General features: G+C 32.9%; 1 protein-coding gene across 4 annotated transcripts in view; it reads right to left on the bottom strand.

Annotated features, from left to right (window-relative positions):
- ncam2.S (neural cell adhesion molecule 2 S homeolog) overlaps positions 1-14938 on the bottom strand; it is a 118597-nt gene that overhangs the window by 43075 nt on the left and 60584 nt on the right. For all 4 annotated transcript variants that reach the window (XR_005965718.1, XR_005965717.1, XM_041583377.1 and 1 more), the window contains exons 5-9: positions 14298-14435; positions 10612-10729; positions 7895-8055; positions 5696-5841; positions 2436-2586 (exon numbers count right to left, since the gene is read on the bottom strand). Coding sequence is in view for 2 of the 4 variants with exons in the window: in XM_041583377.1 (XP_041439311.1) it covers positions 2436-2586; positions 5696-5841; positions 7895-8055; positions 10612-10729; positions 14298-14435 (714 nt within the window). In the remaining 2 variants the exon portion in view is untranslated. The remainder of the gene's footprint in view (positions 1-2435; positions 2587-5695; positions 5842-7894; positions 8056-10611; positions 10730-14297; positions 14436-14938) is intronic.

The following is a 14938-nucleotide window of genomic DNA, read 5'->3' as shown; positions in this document are numbered from 1 at the left end:
TGTGCTCCAAAATGTTTTCAAAGCCAGATGAAGAGGTAACAGAATTAGGGACCTGTTAAAATTTGCAAATATGTAATACCAATGGAGTAGTATAAAATGAAATTAATTTATATAGATATAGCTTTGTTTGGTTTTCAAAACCTATGGTTTTTTTTTAAACTATAGTGACCACCCAAAGATCTTAGTAGCACATATAGAGAGAAAGAACCAAGTAAGCTTTTTTCCTTATAAATTATCCATTGTAATATGCAGTTAAAAGGTTATGCTATGATTATGTGATATTTATTATATAGCTATATTATGACCAAAAATAGAGGACAATGTTATATATGGGTATAAATGTGCATGATACCACATCAGCTTGAGAAATGTCTGAACCACTGCTGGGATCTTGCCATTTGTGAAAGAAAGGCAGTTTTACTGTTGGGGAATGGGGGTTCTGTCATTATGTTTGTTTGCAGTTAATCTCAAATGCAGACATATACATATCAATACAAAGGAAACACTAACTAAATCACGCTAAATCATGCTTATGGGTCAACCTATACTCCAAATCAATGAAACCCCCATTATTGCACAAATGTAATTGTATTCATTGTATTCATTATTGATTTTTGAGATGTATGCATTACAGCATACATCTCATACATACTGTATATACTACCAGGGTAGAAATAATATAAAATATCAAGTTATCATATACCCTAAAGCAGTAATCCACAACCTCTTGGATGTTGCTCTCTGTGGCCTCCATGCAGGTGCTTAATTTTGAATTCTAGCTTTGAAAGCAAGTTTTATATAAAAACAGGTGTACTGACAAACAGAGCCTCTTGTAGGCTGTCACTCCACATAGGGGCTACAAAATAGCAAACCACAGCCCAGGGACTTTCTCCATGCTGGTGTTGTTCCCCAATATTTATATTTTAATGTGGCTCATGGGTAAAGCATTTGGGGCCCTGTACGCTAAAGCTTCTCCACCTCACTTTTTTTTAAATATATTTTAATCCTTTTTAACTTTAAATTTACTGTATATTCTGGTTTATATTACCACTCTATATAAGGCTGTTACAATTTCAATCCTTTTTGCTATATGGAAACATTTCACATTTGTTTGCTATTTATAGGTATTTATTCCTGATTCTCCCTAGTTTGTCCTTGAAATAAAGGAGAATCAGAGAATTGGTTAAAAAGACCAGGACAATTGGTTTGGGGGCCCCTACCCTAAAGCTTCTCCACCTTACTTTTTAAATGTATTTTAACCCTTTTTAACTTTAAACATAATGTATATTCTAGTTAATATTGCCACTCTATGTCAGGCTAGTGGTCCAGTCGGGTAGTGGGATACCCCCAGCGCCTTCAGTGGGGACACCCACCGCGCCTCTGGCGCCTCCTCTCATACCGGGTTGTCTTAGGGCGCGCATGGCGCACATTTCTGGGTTTTACGTGGCGGGCATCACATCTTTTTTAAGTATCTAAATGGGCTGCGGGCCTGTAATCATTGCCCGTTGTTAGGTCTGATTAGTGTCTTGGGTGCAATTTTGTCTGTGAATATCCTGGTTTTGATCCCTGCCTGTCTGACTATCCTGAGCTCAAACAATACTGACCCTTGCCTGCCTGACTATCCTTAAACTCCCAACTGTACTGACCCCGGCCTGCCTGGCTATTCTTGAACTCTGCCTGCACCGACCCTAGCCTGCCTGACTATCCTTGAACTCCACCTGTACCGACCCTGGCCTGCCTGACTATTCTTGAACTCTGCCTGTACTGACCCCGGCCTGCCTGCCTGCCTGTGCTTTATCGTTTAATCCGTGAAAACCTGGTGTTGCCTTCCATCCAAAACCTTGGAAATGAGCATGCCCCTTTGCTCATTCAGAACACTTGCTTTGCTCCTCTCAAGTTAATACCTGGTGGCATCTGAGTAGCTAAGGGCTACTCCGAAGGCCAAAGGCGACTGCTTCTGGCAGAAGATTGAACTGTGACCAGGGAGCCTAGCACTTGTTCTGAATTTAGGGAGCCGTACATGACAAGTTTTTTTTCTCTACTGGAATAATTAATTCCAATGAAGAAAATAATTGGCCCAATACTTTCTTCCCGTATGTGATCTGCAAAAGTCAGATGGGTGATGTTGAGCAGAGCTGTTCCCTACCATCCTATTTAACAGAATGGTGGTTGACAAATTCAAATAAAATGACACAGGTATCAGCTTTGATAAATGTGTCAATTCATTAAAAAAAAAATTACTGACTTTAAGGAAAATGTCAGGAAAGTTTTAATCAATAGAAAAATAGATCAAACTGTTGAAACTATAAAAAGATATGAGAAATTTAAGATTTATGCAGATCTGGAGAAAACAGGATTAAAAAACAAGCGTGACAAAAAAAAAAATATCAGGTGCAAAGTGCTGAAATGCTTAATATGCTTTTCATCAAACTTACATTCAATATTTAGATACATGCTCTTTTGATGGCCTCCAATTCTGCTTGCTGCTTCACAGTCATATCTCCCTGCATCAGACAACATAATAGATTTAATTTGCAAGGAGGATTTTCCTCGATGTCCTGTGCTTTCTATGCGTCCATCTTGGCTCTGTTAATGTCATAAGTAAAGAAAAAAAGAGAGTAGGTTTGCCCAAAATAATTAAAATGTTAACTATTAAGTCAACAATGTATACTCCACACAGTACACATTTAATGGACTCCCCATTTCCTCCTACTAGTATACAGTATATCAAAGATCAGTTATTATTTATTCATATAATCTGAGCTGTTCCCCTAAAAAATGATTTCTTGAAAAATGGCCCAGGGCTACTGATATTTTAAACATCTCTTAATTACCATGTTCTGAATGAGGTTCTACATACCCAACTAACTTAACCCTCCCACCATGATACACCGGATGGGAGAAGAAAGGTACATAAGAGCCCATTAAATTATAATTAGTTCCCTGCACCTTGCAATGTATCTTATGTCCTGGTTACGTTGCAGAGTGATTTCACTAAACTGAAAAACTAGGCAGCAAACTGGAAAATTAGGTTCATTGTTGATTAATGCAAGGTTATACACTTTGGCAAAAATAATATAAATTCAAGTTATACACTAAATGGCAGTATGTTGGGCGTTTCCTTAACATTGTTACATAGTTAAATTGAAAAAAGACAAAGTCCATCAAGTTCAACCCCTCCAAATGAAAACCCAGCATCCATACACACACCCCTCCCTACTTTTAATTAAATTCTATATACCCATACCTATATTAGTATAGAGCTTAGTATCACAATAGCCTTTGATATTATGTCTGTCCAAAAAATCATCCAAGCCATTCTTAAAGGCATAAACTGAATCAGCGATCACAACATCACCCGGCAGTGCATTCCACAACCTCACTGTCCTGACTGTGAAGAACCCCCTACGTTGCTTTAAATGAAAGTTCTTTTCTTCTAGTCTAAATGGGTGGCCTCTGGTATGGTGATCCACTTTATGGGTAAAAAGGTCCCCTGCTATTTGTCTATAATATCCTCTAATGTACTTGTAAAGTGTAATCATGTCCCCTCGCAAGCGCCTTTTTTCCAGAGAAAACAATCCCAACCTTGACAGTCTACCCTCATAATATAAGTCTTCCATCCTTCTAACCAATTTAGTTGCACATCTCTGCACTCTCTCCAGCTCATTTATATCCCTCTTAAGGACTGGAGTCCAAAACTGCACTGCATAATCCAGATGAGGCTTTACCAGGGAACTATAAAGAGGCATAATTATGTTTTCATCCCTTGAGTTAATGCCCTTTTTTTATGCAAGACAGAACTTTATTTGCTTTAGTAGCCACAGAATTACCGCCCAGAATTAGACAACTTGTTATCTACAAAAACCCCTAGATCCTTCTCATTTAAGGAAACTCCTAACACATTTAGTGTAATGTAACAGAGAAGGATCTAGAAGTATTTGTAGATAAGTTGTCTAATTCCAGGCATTCTGTGGCTACTAAAGCCAATAAAGAACTGTCTTGGATAAAAAGGGCATAAACTCAAGGGATCCTAGTGTACTTTGTGATTATTTATTATAATAAATAATGAATATAGTGAAGCTCAAGTATCTATGAATGAAACAGAGACAAATTTCACACTTTTTGGTCTGATACTTAAAAAAATGTATATAGGGAGACTATATACTGTACATATACAGTAATTTCCTTGCAGTGTACTCATTATTGTATTTAACATGAGAGCTCTTTAAATTGAATACATGTCATGTCCCTATTAAAATGCAGACTATAAACCCAGAAAAATATATTTAAACTCTTTGCTGATCATAAAAAAATATATTTACAATGTACAAAGCATCAATTCCCTCTATTACCATTTCTATTTACTTAGCAATGGTGTACTGTACCTGTCATTTTTTTAGAGTAGGTAAATAAAGGCTATGCCTTTATGACTATTTTTATTATTATTTATTGTGCTTTGCTAAAAGTATCCTTAAATTCTTAAGACTACAGTGGTGAGTTTTCAACATACAAATTTGAATTTTTGCTTCAATTACATTTTTTTATTTTTTTACAACAATTCACTCGAAGGTTTGGTTTATTAAGCACAAAAAAAAGCATCAAATCAAAAGCTTGAAAGTTTATGAAGAAGTCAATGGGAGTTTTCATTGGCAAAATTCAAGCTATCTTTTTTAAATTCAGGATTCAAGATTTCATTTGAATTTATAAGCTCACAAAATATGAGTTATCAAGTTTTTTTGAGCTTGTAAACTCAAAAATTTGAATATTTTGAGTTTTTTTTTTATTCAATCAGGACGATACCATGATATTTTCAAATTTGACATGGGACTTCTGCCATTGAATTCCACAGGACCTCAACAGGTTAAACATGGGGTGTTTTTTTCATTCTGACTTTAGTAAATAACCCCCTAAATATAATTTAATCAGAGGTGAAACATCGTGAAATATGCTTATAAAAATGTATTAGAAGTATGAAAGTAAATCTGACATTATATTTAAAGGAAGATAAGCCATCTATATGGAGATTATTCCAAATATCTATAGTTAAATTTAGATAAATCATACATCTATAACATTTGTACAATTTTAATTTTAATACCATAGCTCTCACAATAACAATCTTTAAAATTTTTAAGTTCAATATTATTTATTTTATATTATTTCATTAATATTATTATTGTTGTAATTAAAGGGTTTTAGATATATCAGAAGATAAACGATAAACAAAATATCTTAAAATACATGTTATGATGGGTTGAAGGTAACCCAAAGAAAGCACAGTAAGAAGGATGATATACATTTCAAAAATTATGAATGGAACAATGCTCGCTTTGACAGTTAGAATATAGAGAATATTGTGCATTTTCATGGCATATATGTCAAACATGTTAGAAAACTAATTTTACTAAGTGCTAAAGGGCTATTTGGAAATTACATTTTCACTCTTAACTAATGAGCAAACCAAAGTTATGTGTAGGGCAGTATTAAAAGCAATTTCTTAAAGGGCATTTTTTGCCCTGGCTAAGAAGAGTCTTCCAAGTTTTAAGTATAAAAAGTTGCTCACAGCTCAGTGTATTTGTCTCTGTGTTTGTATTATACATTTATTTTGACTTCAGTTTTGCAAATATGTTACCTAATTGCAAAAGCAATCATTTTACTATTTATTACACCATATACTAAATAGAGAAAATCTTACCTTGTCACCATCATAAAAAATCATTCCATCACTGGATCTTTTCCATGTGATTTCAGGAATAGGTTCTCCTTCAGCTTCACAGGTAAGAGTTACATGTCCATGCTCAATTGTAGTTTCATTTTGTAGCTGTACAATATGAGGCTGCACTGTTAAGAAAATTAATTAAATTACTGCTAAAATTATTTAGTGACGCTACATAGCATACTTACAGTCATAATGTGGGAAATATTCTTCTAAGTAGTAGGTAGTTTAATATATTTTCCAAAAATATTTTTTCTGTATGCATAGTTTTTTTTAATCTTTTTTATGCAGGTATATATGGCAACACATGGAGTTTTCACATGAAAGCTCCGAAAACATTGTGAAATTGCCCCGAAACTGCCGACACAACCAAAAATCAATGGGACAGTTCCCATTGACCTTTATGCAACCTCGACAGGTTTGAGATGCCATATTTTTTATATTCGGCCATTTTAGCCCTCAGGGTTTAATAAATTCTGAAAAATTAGATTTTTTTTAAAAAATCACTAATTTTTCAGATTTCAGGGAATTTCGGGTATTCGGAGCTTAGTAAATAACCCCCAAAATGTATAACTAAAGGGTCCTAGAAACAAAGTAACAGATATACAGAACATACTTCACAAAGATGAGTAGTCACAATAACTTTCCTTTGGAACCACCTCTTCATTTTTGCAAATAAATGGTGGCATTCATTTGTAAACCAATTTTTACTTAGGCATTAGATCCTGGTTGCTTTCCATTACAGACATGATCACTTATCAGTTAAATAAATTACTCAGCTGAATACAGAGAAATTAATTTAAGTGAATATTGTACTTTCTTTTGTCCTGTGAGCCAAATATATTATATACAGGTATGGGATCCCTTATCTGGAAACCAGTTATCTAGGAAGTTCTGAATTATGAGGGCAGTCATCCATGGATTCCATTTTATTAAAAGTATTACATTTGTAAAAATGATTCCCTTTTGCTCTGTAGCAATTAAACAGTACCTTGTACTATTAAATCTAAGGTATAATAAAACCTTATTGAAGGCAAACCAACCCTATTGGGTTTCTTTAATTTTTAAGTTATTTTTTAGAACACTTGTAATATAAAAAAATATGAAGATTCAATTTTGGATAGATTACCTGAAAACCTCAGATCCCAAGCAATCTGACTAACAAATCACATACATGTATTGCCTATTATCATCTTCACTGCAATTTAGCATCTATTATAATTAAAATTATATATTGTAGCAGGTTTATTTATGCAAATGGAAAAATTAACACCCATTAGCTTGTGGCGCTCAAAACAACAGCAACTGTTTGCACAATCTCAGTATTTGTAGTTACCAGGAGAAGATAAATAATGGGCTAATTTATTCAAATTCAAGATCATGAATTTTTTTGCAAGTAAGGAACCTAAATTGTGACTATTTTCAAATAAGAGTGTTAAGAACTAAAATGTTCAAGATTTATCAAGAGCAAAAACTTAAATTAAAAATATCAGCTAAAAAGGATAATTGGATATGTATTATCAAAATTCAAACTATTATCCAAGACTAAAAATTAAAAGTAGAATGCAATTTTGTTCAAGTATTTTTCTGTGATTTAATTCAACCATGTAGCTCTAATTTCAATATGCTGCTAATCAAGAAAAAAACTACATTCAGGTTAATTCCAGTTTTTCAAAATTCAGAAAACTTGGAACATTTGAATTTCATTAAGTATTTCTACCTGAATATATACCATAAAAAATACAGCATTTCTTAAAATTAAAATTGTTTGATTGCATGATGAAATCCTTCGAATCGTTCGATTTGTACAATTTAATCGTACGATCGTTCAATTGTACAAAAACACCTTCGACTTCTCAAAACTTAGCCAATGGCTCATATAGGTTATAGGAGGTTCCCCCATAGGCTAAACAATAATTTGGCAGGTTTAAGATGGCGAAGTGTCGAAGGATTAAGTAATCTTAGTTTGGATCAAGTACATGATAATGTTTTATTACTACAAAGAAATAGGAAATCCTTTTTAAAAATTTGTTTTTTGGATAACGGGTTTCCAGATAATGGATCCCATACCTGTAACACAAGAAAAACTATTTACCAACCATGTATTATTATAATTTTTAGTATAGTTATTGGCAATAATAAAGATACATAATTATAGAAGAATATACACTGACTTACCAAACACTTGTAGAAAAGACTGTTTTTCAGTAAATCCTGCTTTATTTGTTGCTCTACATATATACAGTCCAGAATCACTACTTATAATTTGTTTAACAGTTAGTTCTGTATTGTCTTCTCTTAAATCATACTTTTCATTTTCCTCAACCAGTTTGCCATTTCTAAAGAGCGAATATTAAGAATTCATTTAAGGAGAAATAATAAAAGTAATGATTATACATATAGATGTGAGAGAGTCAGCAAATTATATTTGTATTATTAGGTAACATTCATCTATCTAATCATAGCTTAAACGTAATCTCTACAAATACAAATTGATAAACGAATGAACAAATATATTAGATGCACAGTTTAATCCTTCTAAAGCCTCCTGCAGTAGAATCTGTGGTAGCAGCATGAAAGCACTTTAGTGCCACATTCTATATTTCTGGGTTGCTCTTTCACCTGCTGTATGCCGTGCTGTTTGTTGCTAGTAGACAAAGAGAAGTGTTACTAAAGGATGGTTAAACGATTATGGAATTAGCATCAGGGTTCAGCATCAAAATAATTATTGCATGTGATTATTTATGCACAGCTCTGTTGCCATACTGCAATCAATAGAATTACTACCAGCTTGAAGATGTTGGTTGCTTCAAGGGTACCCTGTATTAATAGGTGCACTTTAGACCAGGACATAGAAAATATGCACTAGCACAACTACAGTAAAGTGCATCAATGGCAATGAATGGCATCAACACATGCAATGACTGTGTTTATTTTTGTGCAGCTCCAACAGCTATATAGATAAAAAAACGAGCCCCTTTATGTTTCTCCATTGTTCAAAAGTAGAAGGATCGGGGCTTTTCAAAATCTGTTGATCAATCAAGAAAATAGTAGTCTATGAAGGAAAAGTAAGTATATAAAAGAAGTACATAAAAGAAGTATTGAGAACCAGCAAGCAAAAACCAGGATCTCTTCATATGGCGTATCTCATGAGTATGGAGATAAACTCCAGGACCTTGGGGCAGTACTGGTTCTGGCTTAAATAGCTCCCAAGCAGATGTAGCAGTGTTCTCTGTGCAATCAGAATTTAGTAGTAAGCAATGTAGATTATATTTAATTGTCCTATGCTCGTAATTTGTAAGTACTAATAATGGTACTTGTAGTGCCTGGCTCCACTGGGTATTTGTCAAAATCCCAGGGATTCCTCAGATGTTTAAAAAGCTTATTTTGCACTTAATATTTCTAAATGGCATTGTAGGCTCTAGTGGGAGTTTGCTGGAAAGTACAGAGATAGTTATAGTCATTTTTAAGGTATGGAAGGGAACTGACCTTGGACTTCTTAAGTTCATTATTTACTCTATCAAAGCTAGTTGTTATTTGGTCACACTAACTTTACACCTAAGTGCAGAATTTGTCTTATTACTTTATACCATTTTATTGAAAATAAGTTGGAGTTGGAATTATCCAAAATTTTATTGTCATTTCTGTACCCTTTTGGGAGATGTAATGGGCCCTGGGATGACATTACACATAGACATACCATCTACCCTGGGCAAATGCACTAAATTCCCTACATGGTACACATCTTTTCACCTGTGTAGTGTGTTGGAAGAAAGTTAGGAAACATTTGTGTAACCTAATTCTACAACTGTGTAACCTTTCACAATATGCCAGATTCAATCCAATAAGAAAGGGTTTATCGCGTGAAAGCTCATGAATGAGATTTAATTTGAAATGCAATTCAATTCAGAAAAACTTATCTCATGGTTTATCACGTGAAAATTCTCTTGAAGTCTATGGGGAAAAACATGGAACTGAATGAGGAGAAACTATATTTATACTCAAAATAAATCTCTTTCATGAGTTTTTTTCTGATAAATCAGTAGATTTTTCTCACTGATCTGAATCTGGCACAATGTTTCCTATTTCACCTTTACTTAACCTAAATTTAGATTGTATTATTTCTTTAACCATACAGTACATATACCTAAAGGGTAATGTATAAACATTATACTATTATATTAAATATGTATTATAATAGCACAGAATATTCTCATAAGTTTATTCCAGAGTAAAGATGGTAACGGAAAAGATATGATTAATGATTATTAAATGCCACTTACTATTATGATAATTTTTAATATGATTCCATGTCTCAATAAGGAGAGGAGTGGAGAGAAAAAAATTAAGGGTACTTTAGTAACCTTGACTAATAATAGTCTAGTATTTTGGGCAGACATCTATGTAAGCATGCAATAACCTGTTTTTAGCCAAATAAATTTTGCTTTACCTTTCACATTATCATTTATTTTATGGTACCAATCAATGTTTTTGTACTATAATGCTCATCAACCTAAACATCAGGAAATCCTAACTAATAATTACTAGAATTAAAAGGCAGCCTAAACATCAGTATATTCCAAACAATTATAACTAGAATAATGGGAAAACAAATCCATCACATACAATATACCAATGTTAAAAGGAGGGGTTGCATTACCCTGTGAGCTTGAGGATGGGGGAATTGGTCCCATTGAACTTAATGAGATCATATTAGTAAGGTGGTACCTAACAAAATGTACAACTTCCTTTTTCTTCAGTTATCTTAATATATGACATTTCATATTCCAATCTATGAAAAAGTGAATAATCAAGTATATTTTATAGTATAATGTACAGTACCATGTCTTAATTCATATAATAAAAAAATGGACAATTGCAAAAAAACAGTCTACCTGTGCCATGTGATATAAGGTTTTGGTGAACCTGTGGCCCGGCAATGCAAAGTAATATCCTCTAGTCGATCTGCTGTTGCATTAAAAGATCTTTGCTGAGCTAAAATCTCTGGAGGAACTGAAAGAAATTAATAGAAATATAGCACTGGATATTTTAGATAAACTGAAATATATTTTAAAAATAAAAAGAACATGTAATAGTGTGGTCTACTTCCATATTATAATTGTGAAACCTCTGCCTTTAGTAATAATAGTAAAATAAAAGCAATAAATAAAAGCAATAAATTCCATCAATTCACATTTAATTGGCTTATCACTTGGTGGAAGGGAGTGCTAGTATAACCACTGTACACACAGGAAAGGACAATTTAGGAACATTCAGCATGTGGCAGAACATTTTGACAATATAATAAGTATTTTACAAACACAAAATAATACATAATGGGTTTACACTTTACCTCTAAACCTGCATTGGGTCCATTTATAGGGAGCTTTATAAATGCTTAAGGGACAGAAAAAGCTATACTGCACTTTCTATAACACATTGCAGTTTGAACTGCCATTTCCGCTAATCTCAAAATTGTATTTCCTCTGCATACAAAAGTATACTTTTAGGGGGTTATTTATTAAAGCCAGATTTCTTCTGAAAAAAAAAAAATTTTGGAAAAAAACCCCAAAAATGTTTCATGATTTATTAAACCCCGATGGTGCTAAAAGTCAGAATAAAAAAGTACTCCAACTCCGACCTGCCGAGTTTATTTAGAAGTCAATGACAGATGCCCTGTTGATATCCTGACCTGCGATGGGTTTCTGAAAAAGTTGTGGTATTCGAGCATCAAATTCAAAAAAATTGCAGTATTCGAGCTTAAAATACTAAAAAGTTGCGGTATTCGGGAGTAATATCTAAAAAGTTGTGTTATTCTGATGTTTTCACAATTTAATTGAGTTTTTCCCACACTAGAAATTTTTGGGACAATGTATTGATATTGATGTATTTTTTTTAAGGGTAAATTAGTGTGGATTTGTTCAGAATAGTTTTCAGAAAATTGTAAAAAAAATTTTGATAAATAACCCCCTAAATATATACTTATTTCAGCTGTTTTTTTGAATATTATGAATATTTTATATATACTGACACTTTGAATTATCAGGTCATGAAAGAATGAACAATATTTTGAAAATGATAAAGTATTGTTTTTTATATTTAATTTTTTTAGCTTTTTGATAATACATACAATACTGTAGGGAATTTGCTCATTCAATTTCCACAACTAGGAAATATGCAACAAATGAAAATTGAGTTTGTTTAGATATTTATCTCTGCGCCAAAGACATTTTTCTTAAGAATTAAATGTCATTTTTAATAGTATGAAATAAGTTTGTCAGATCTTTTAAAAAAAATTGTCTTTGACCATATTATTAGTCTGCAATTCAAAATTCTGCTCTTTGTGCATGTATATATGGTCTAAATAAAACACATTTTTTGCAATTTTCAATATTTGTTCAGGCAGAGTTTCATAGAGTGGTGTACCCGTTGCCATCTTCACTGCTGGAAGTCAGGCCAATAAAAGCTGCCGACAGACCGAGTCAGCAGCTTATTGGCCCATGTGTGGGGCCCTCCGATGGGCTTCTGGCCGAAAGTCGCCAAACGAGCGGATCTCCCTGTGTATGGCTACCTTAAGATGCTCTTTTCAGTATTACAAAACTTTTCCAGTCTTTTGTTGCACCTTTTTAAAAATGTTTGATGTATCAAATGAGCACATATGTGTCAGAAAACAATACAATTGCACAGTTTTTATATCTGATTAATTGATTTTGCACTATTTTAATAAAATGTACAGTTTAAATGATTTCCTAATCATCCCGTTCTGTTGCTATTACAATGTACACAGTATCCAACTTTTTGAAACAGGGTTGTATAAAGTACACACTATTTTATAGTTTTAGCCCATAGGAAAAAGTGATTTGCTGCAACAAAAATACATTTTTTGCGCATAAAAATTGACACGTGTCAAAATTTTTCAGACGCACATTGACTTTATTGCATTTGGAAAAAAGTCGTACGTATAAAAATTATCGCTCGCATCAAAATTGTCGTGCATCAAAATTTTGGTGCCCATTGACTTCAACGCGTATTGCAATTTTTTTGTTGTGTCACAAATTTTTCAGCGAATTAAAATGGGACAGATTTGCACATATGAAGCAAATAGCGATATATAGCCATGCATCTCATACAGATAGCAGCATAATGCAGATGTTTCATACACAGTGTTTACTAAACAATTCTTCAAACACCAAAGAAGATTTACTGCTTTTTAATGTTTCTAGGAAAGCTGTTTTGCATATGCTTGAGTTAAATGATATATGCCATCTGGTTATAGTTCATTCTGTATAATTAAATTGCAAAACATCATATTTTATGTATATACAGTACATATATGCATTTATTTATGTTTTATGTGATGTTCTTTCTTTCTATAGTTTCATATAAACTCATTAACATTATTGTTAGGAAGAAACTTTTTTGCTGATTTTTTAATGATTCTAGTTATAGAGCAGATTTACTCTTCTAAGATCCTCACAGGTTTGCAGGGGTTCCGATCAGCAATATGAGAATGATGTTTAAAAAGTGTTGTTATTAAAATAATGCTAAACATTTAAAGACACTGCTTTCAAATTGTTGAAATGCTCTTCGAATAATAAGATCCCTAAATAGTGACAGATGAATTTATTCACCAAGCATGGATCCGCGGCAAATTGACGCATTTCACCACAAATTCACATGCAAAAAATGGCATGTGTAAAAACTGAAGCGCGTAAAAATAATTTTTATGCCCATTGACTTTAATGCATTTGGACAAAAAAGTCACATGTGTAAAAATTTACACACACGTACAAACTGTCGCATGTCAATATAATTTTGATGTCAATTGAGTTTTGAGAATTTTTCAGCGAATCATAACGGGACAGATGCGCCCATCACCATTCCTAAAATACTCAATAAACTACATTTACTATTTCCTACAACATGGACAACTATATTGACAATACACTTACTTTAAGTGCAATTATTACTTCAAATTTCAAATTTAACATGACAGTAACCCAACCGCACTGAGTAAATTTGAATAGACATACAACTTTTTTAAATATGTCTATTATATGAATAGGTTGTGAATCTCAATTCAAAGTGAGTTGCATTAATATATTCTCAGAGCTTCATAAAAGATCTAAAACAAATTATACCAGTGCTTATTTATAAGCCGTATGAAAAAAATGTAAATGATAAATATTATAGCTTTTTACTAAATTATATTAGCCTTGAATTTCTTATTGAGACTAAACAACTTCCCTTCACATATGATGACTTAAGTCTTCTGGGTTCTGAACTTACTTTTAAACTCCCTTAGCATGGTCTAATTAAGGTTAGTAGCCAGCAGAAGTGCCGAGAGCTGTATTAACTCTCTCCCATGAGGGAATTCTTTACCAGTGACTGCTATTATCTCAGAATAATTGTAGATGCTGTTCTATATCCTTGCCTCTTGCAGAAACATGATTATTTGGGCTAGTAGAATTCACAAACTAGGTCATTGTGGCAAACTCAATAATATAAGTCAAATTAAAACAGATATTGTTTTACAAAAAATAGCTCTCACTGTATTTTCAAATATAGATTTGTTTCTTACCATTAACAATCACACTGATATCCCGAAAATCGATTTCACCTCTAACCTCCACCCGACCCTCACATCTATAAGTGCCTTCATCTCTTTTGCTAATGTTTTTAATCTGCAGATTGTTGTTTGGTAACATTACAAACCGCCCTGAAAGAGAAAAGAAAAGAGTCAGGAATAAATGAGCTAGGAGATGATTTTGGTCTACTGATTAAACCAGTTTTGCAGTTGCCCAGCATTATCAAGTAGTTCATGAAAAATGCATTACTCAATTTGAAAGTAAAATGTAATTTTCAAAGTTCAATATTTTTTTAGCTGTGAAACTACTCTTTTATTCTGCAAGAAAAAAAGTTATTGGTTAGCTTTATTATTATTATCATTATCTGAAAGTGTCCTAAGGCTTCTACAAAGAGTTTGTTTTTAACACAACACTCATAAGATTAAGATTGATATACATTCTTTCTTTAGAAATAAACAATGTAATGCTTTAGCTGGATACTACAGATTCACTACAGTGAATTGCTACTACACAGTGATCTCATATTAAATCTATAAATAATGTAAGCCTATTACATTGCAATTCTTTTAGAGTAAACATATCAAGTTTATAGATATAAACGGATTCAAACTGAATATGAAAAAGGCTACTGCTT

This window comes from Xenopus laevis, chromosome 2S (assembly GCF_017654675.1).
Source record: "Xenopus laevis strain J_2021 chromosome 2S, Xenopus_laevis_v10.1, whole genome shotgun sequence".
NCBI lineage: Eukaryota > Metazoa > Chordata > Amphibia > Anura > Pipidae > Xenopus > Xenopus laevis.
The sequence above is the reverse complement of the archived record's forward strand: the minus strand, read 5'-3'. Positions and strand labels throughout refer to the sequence as shown.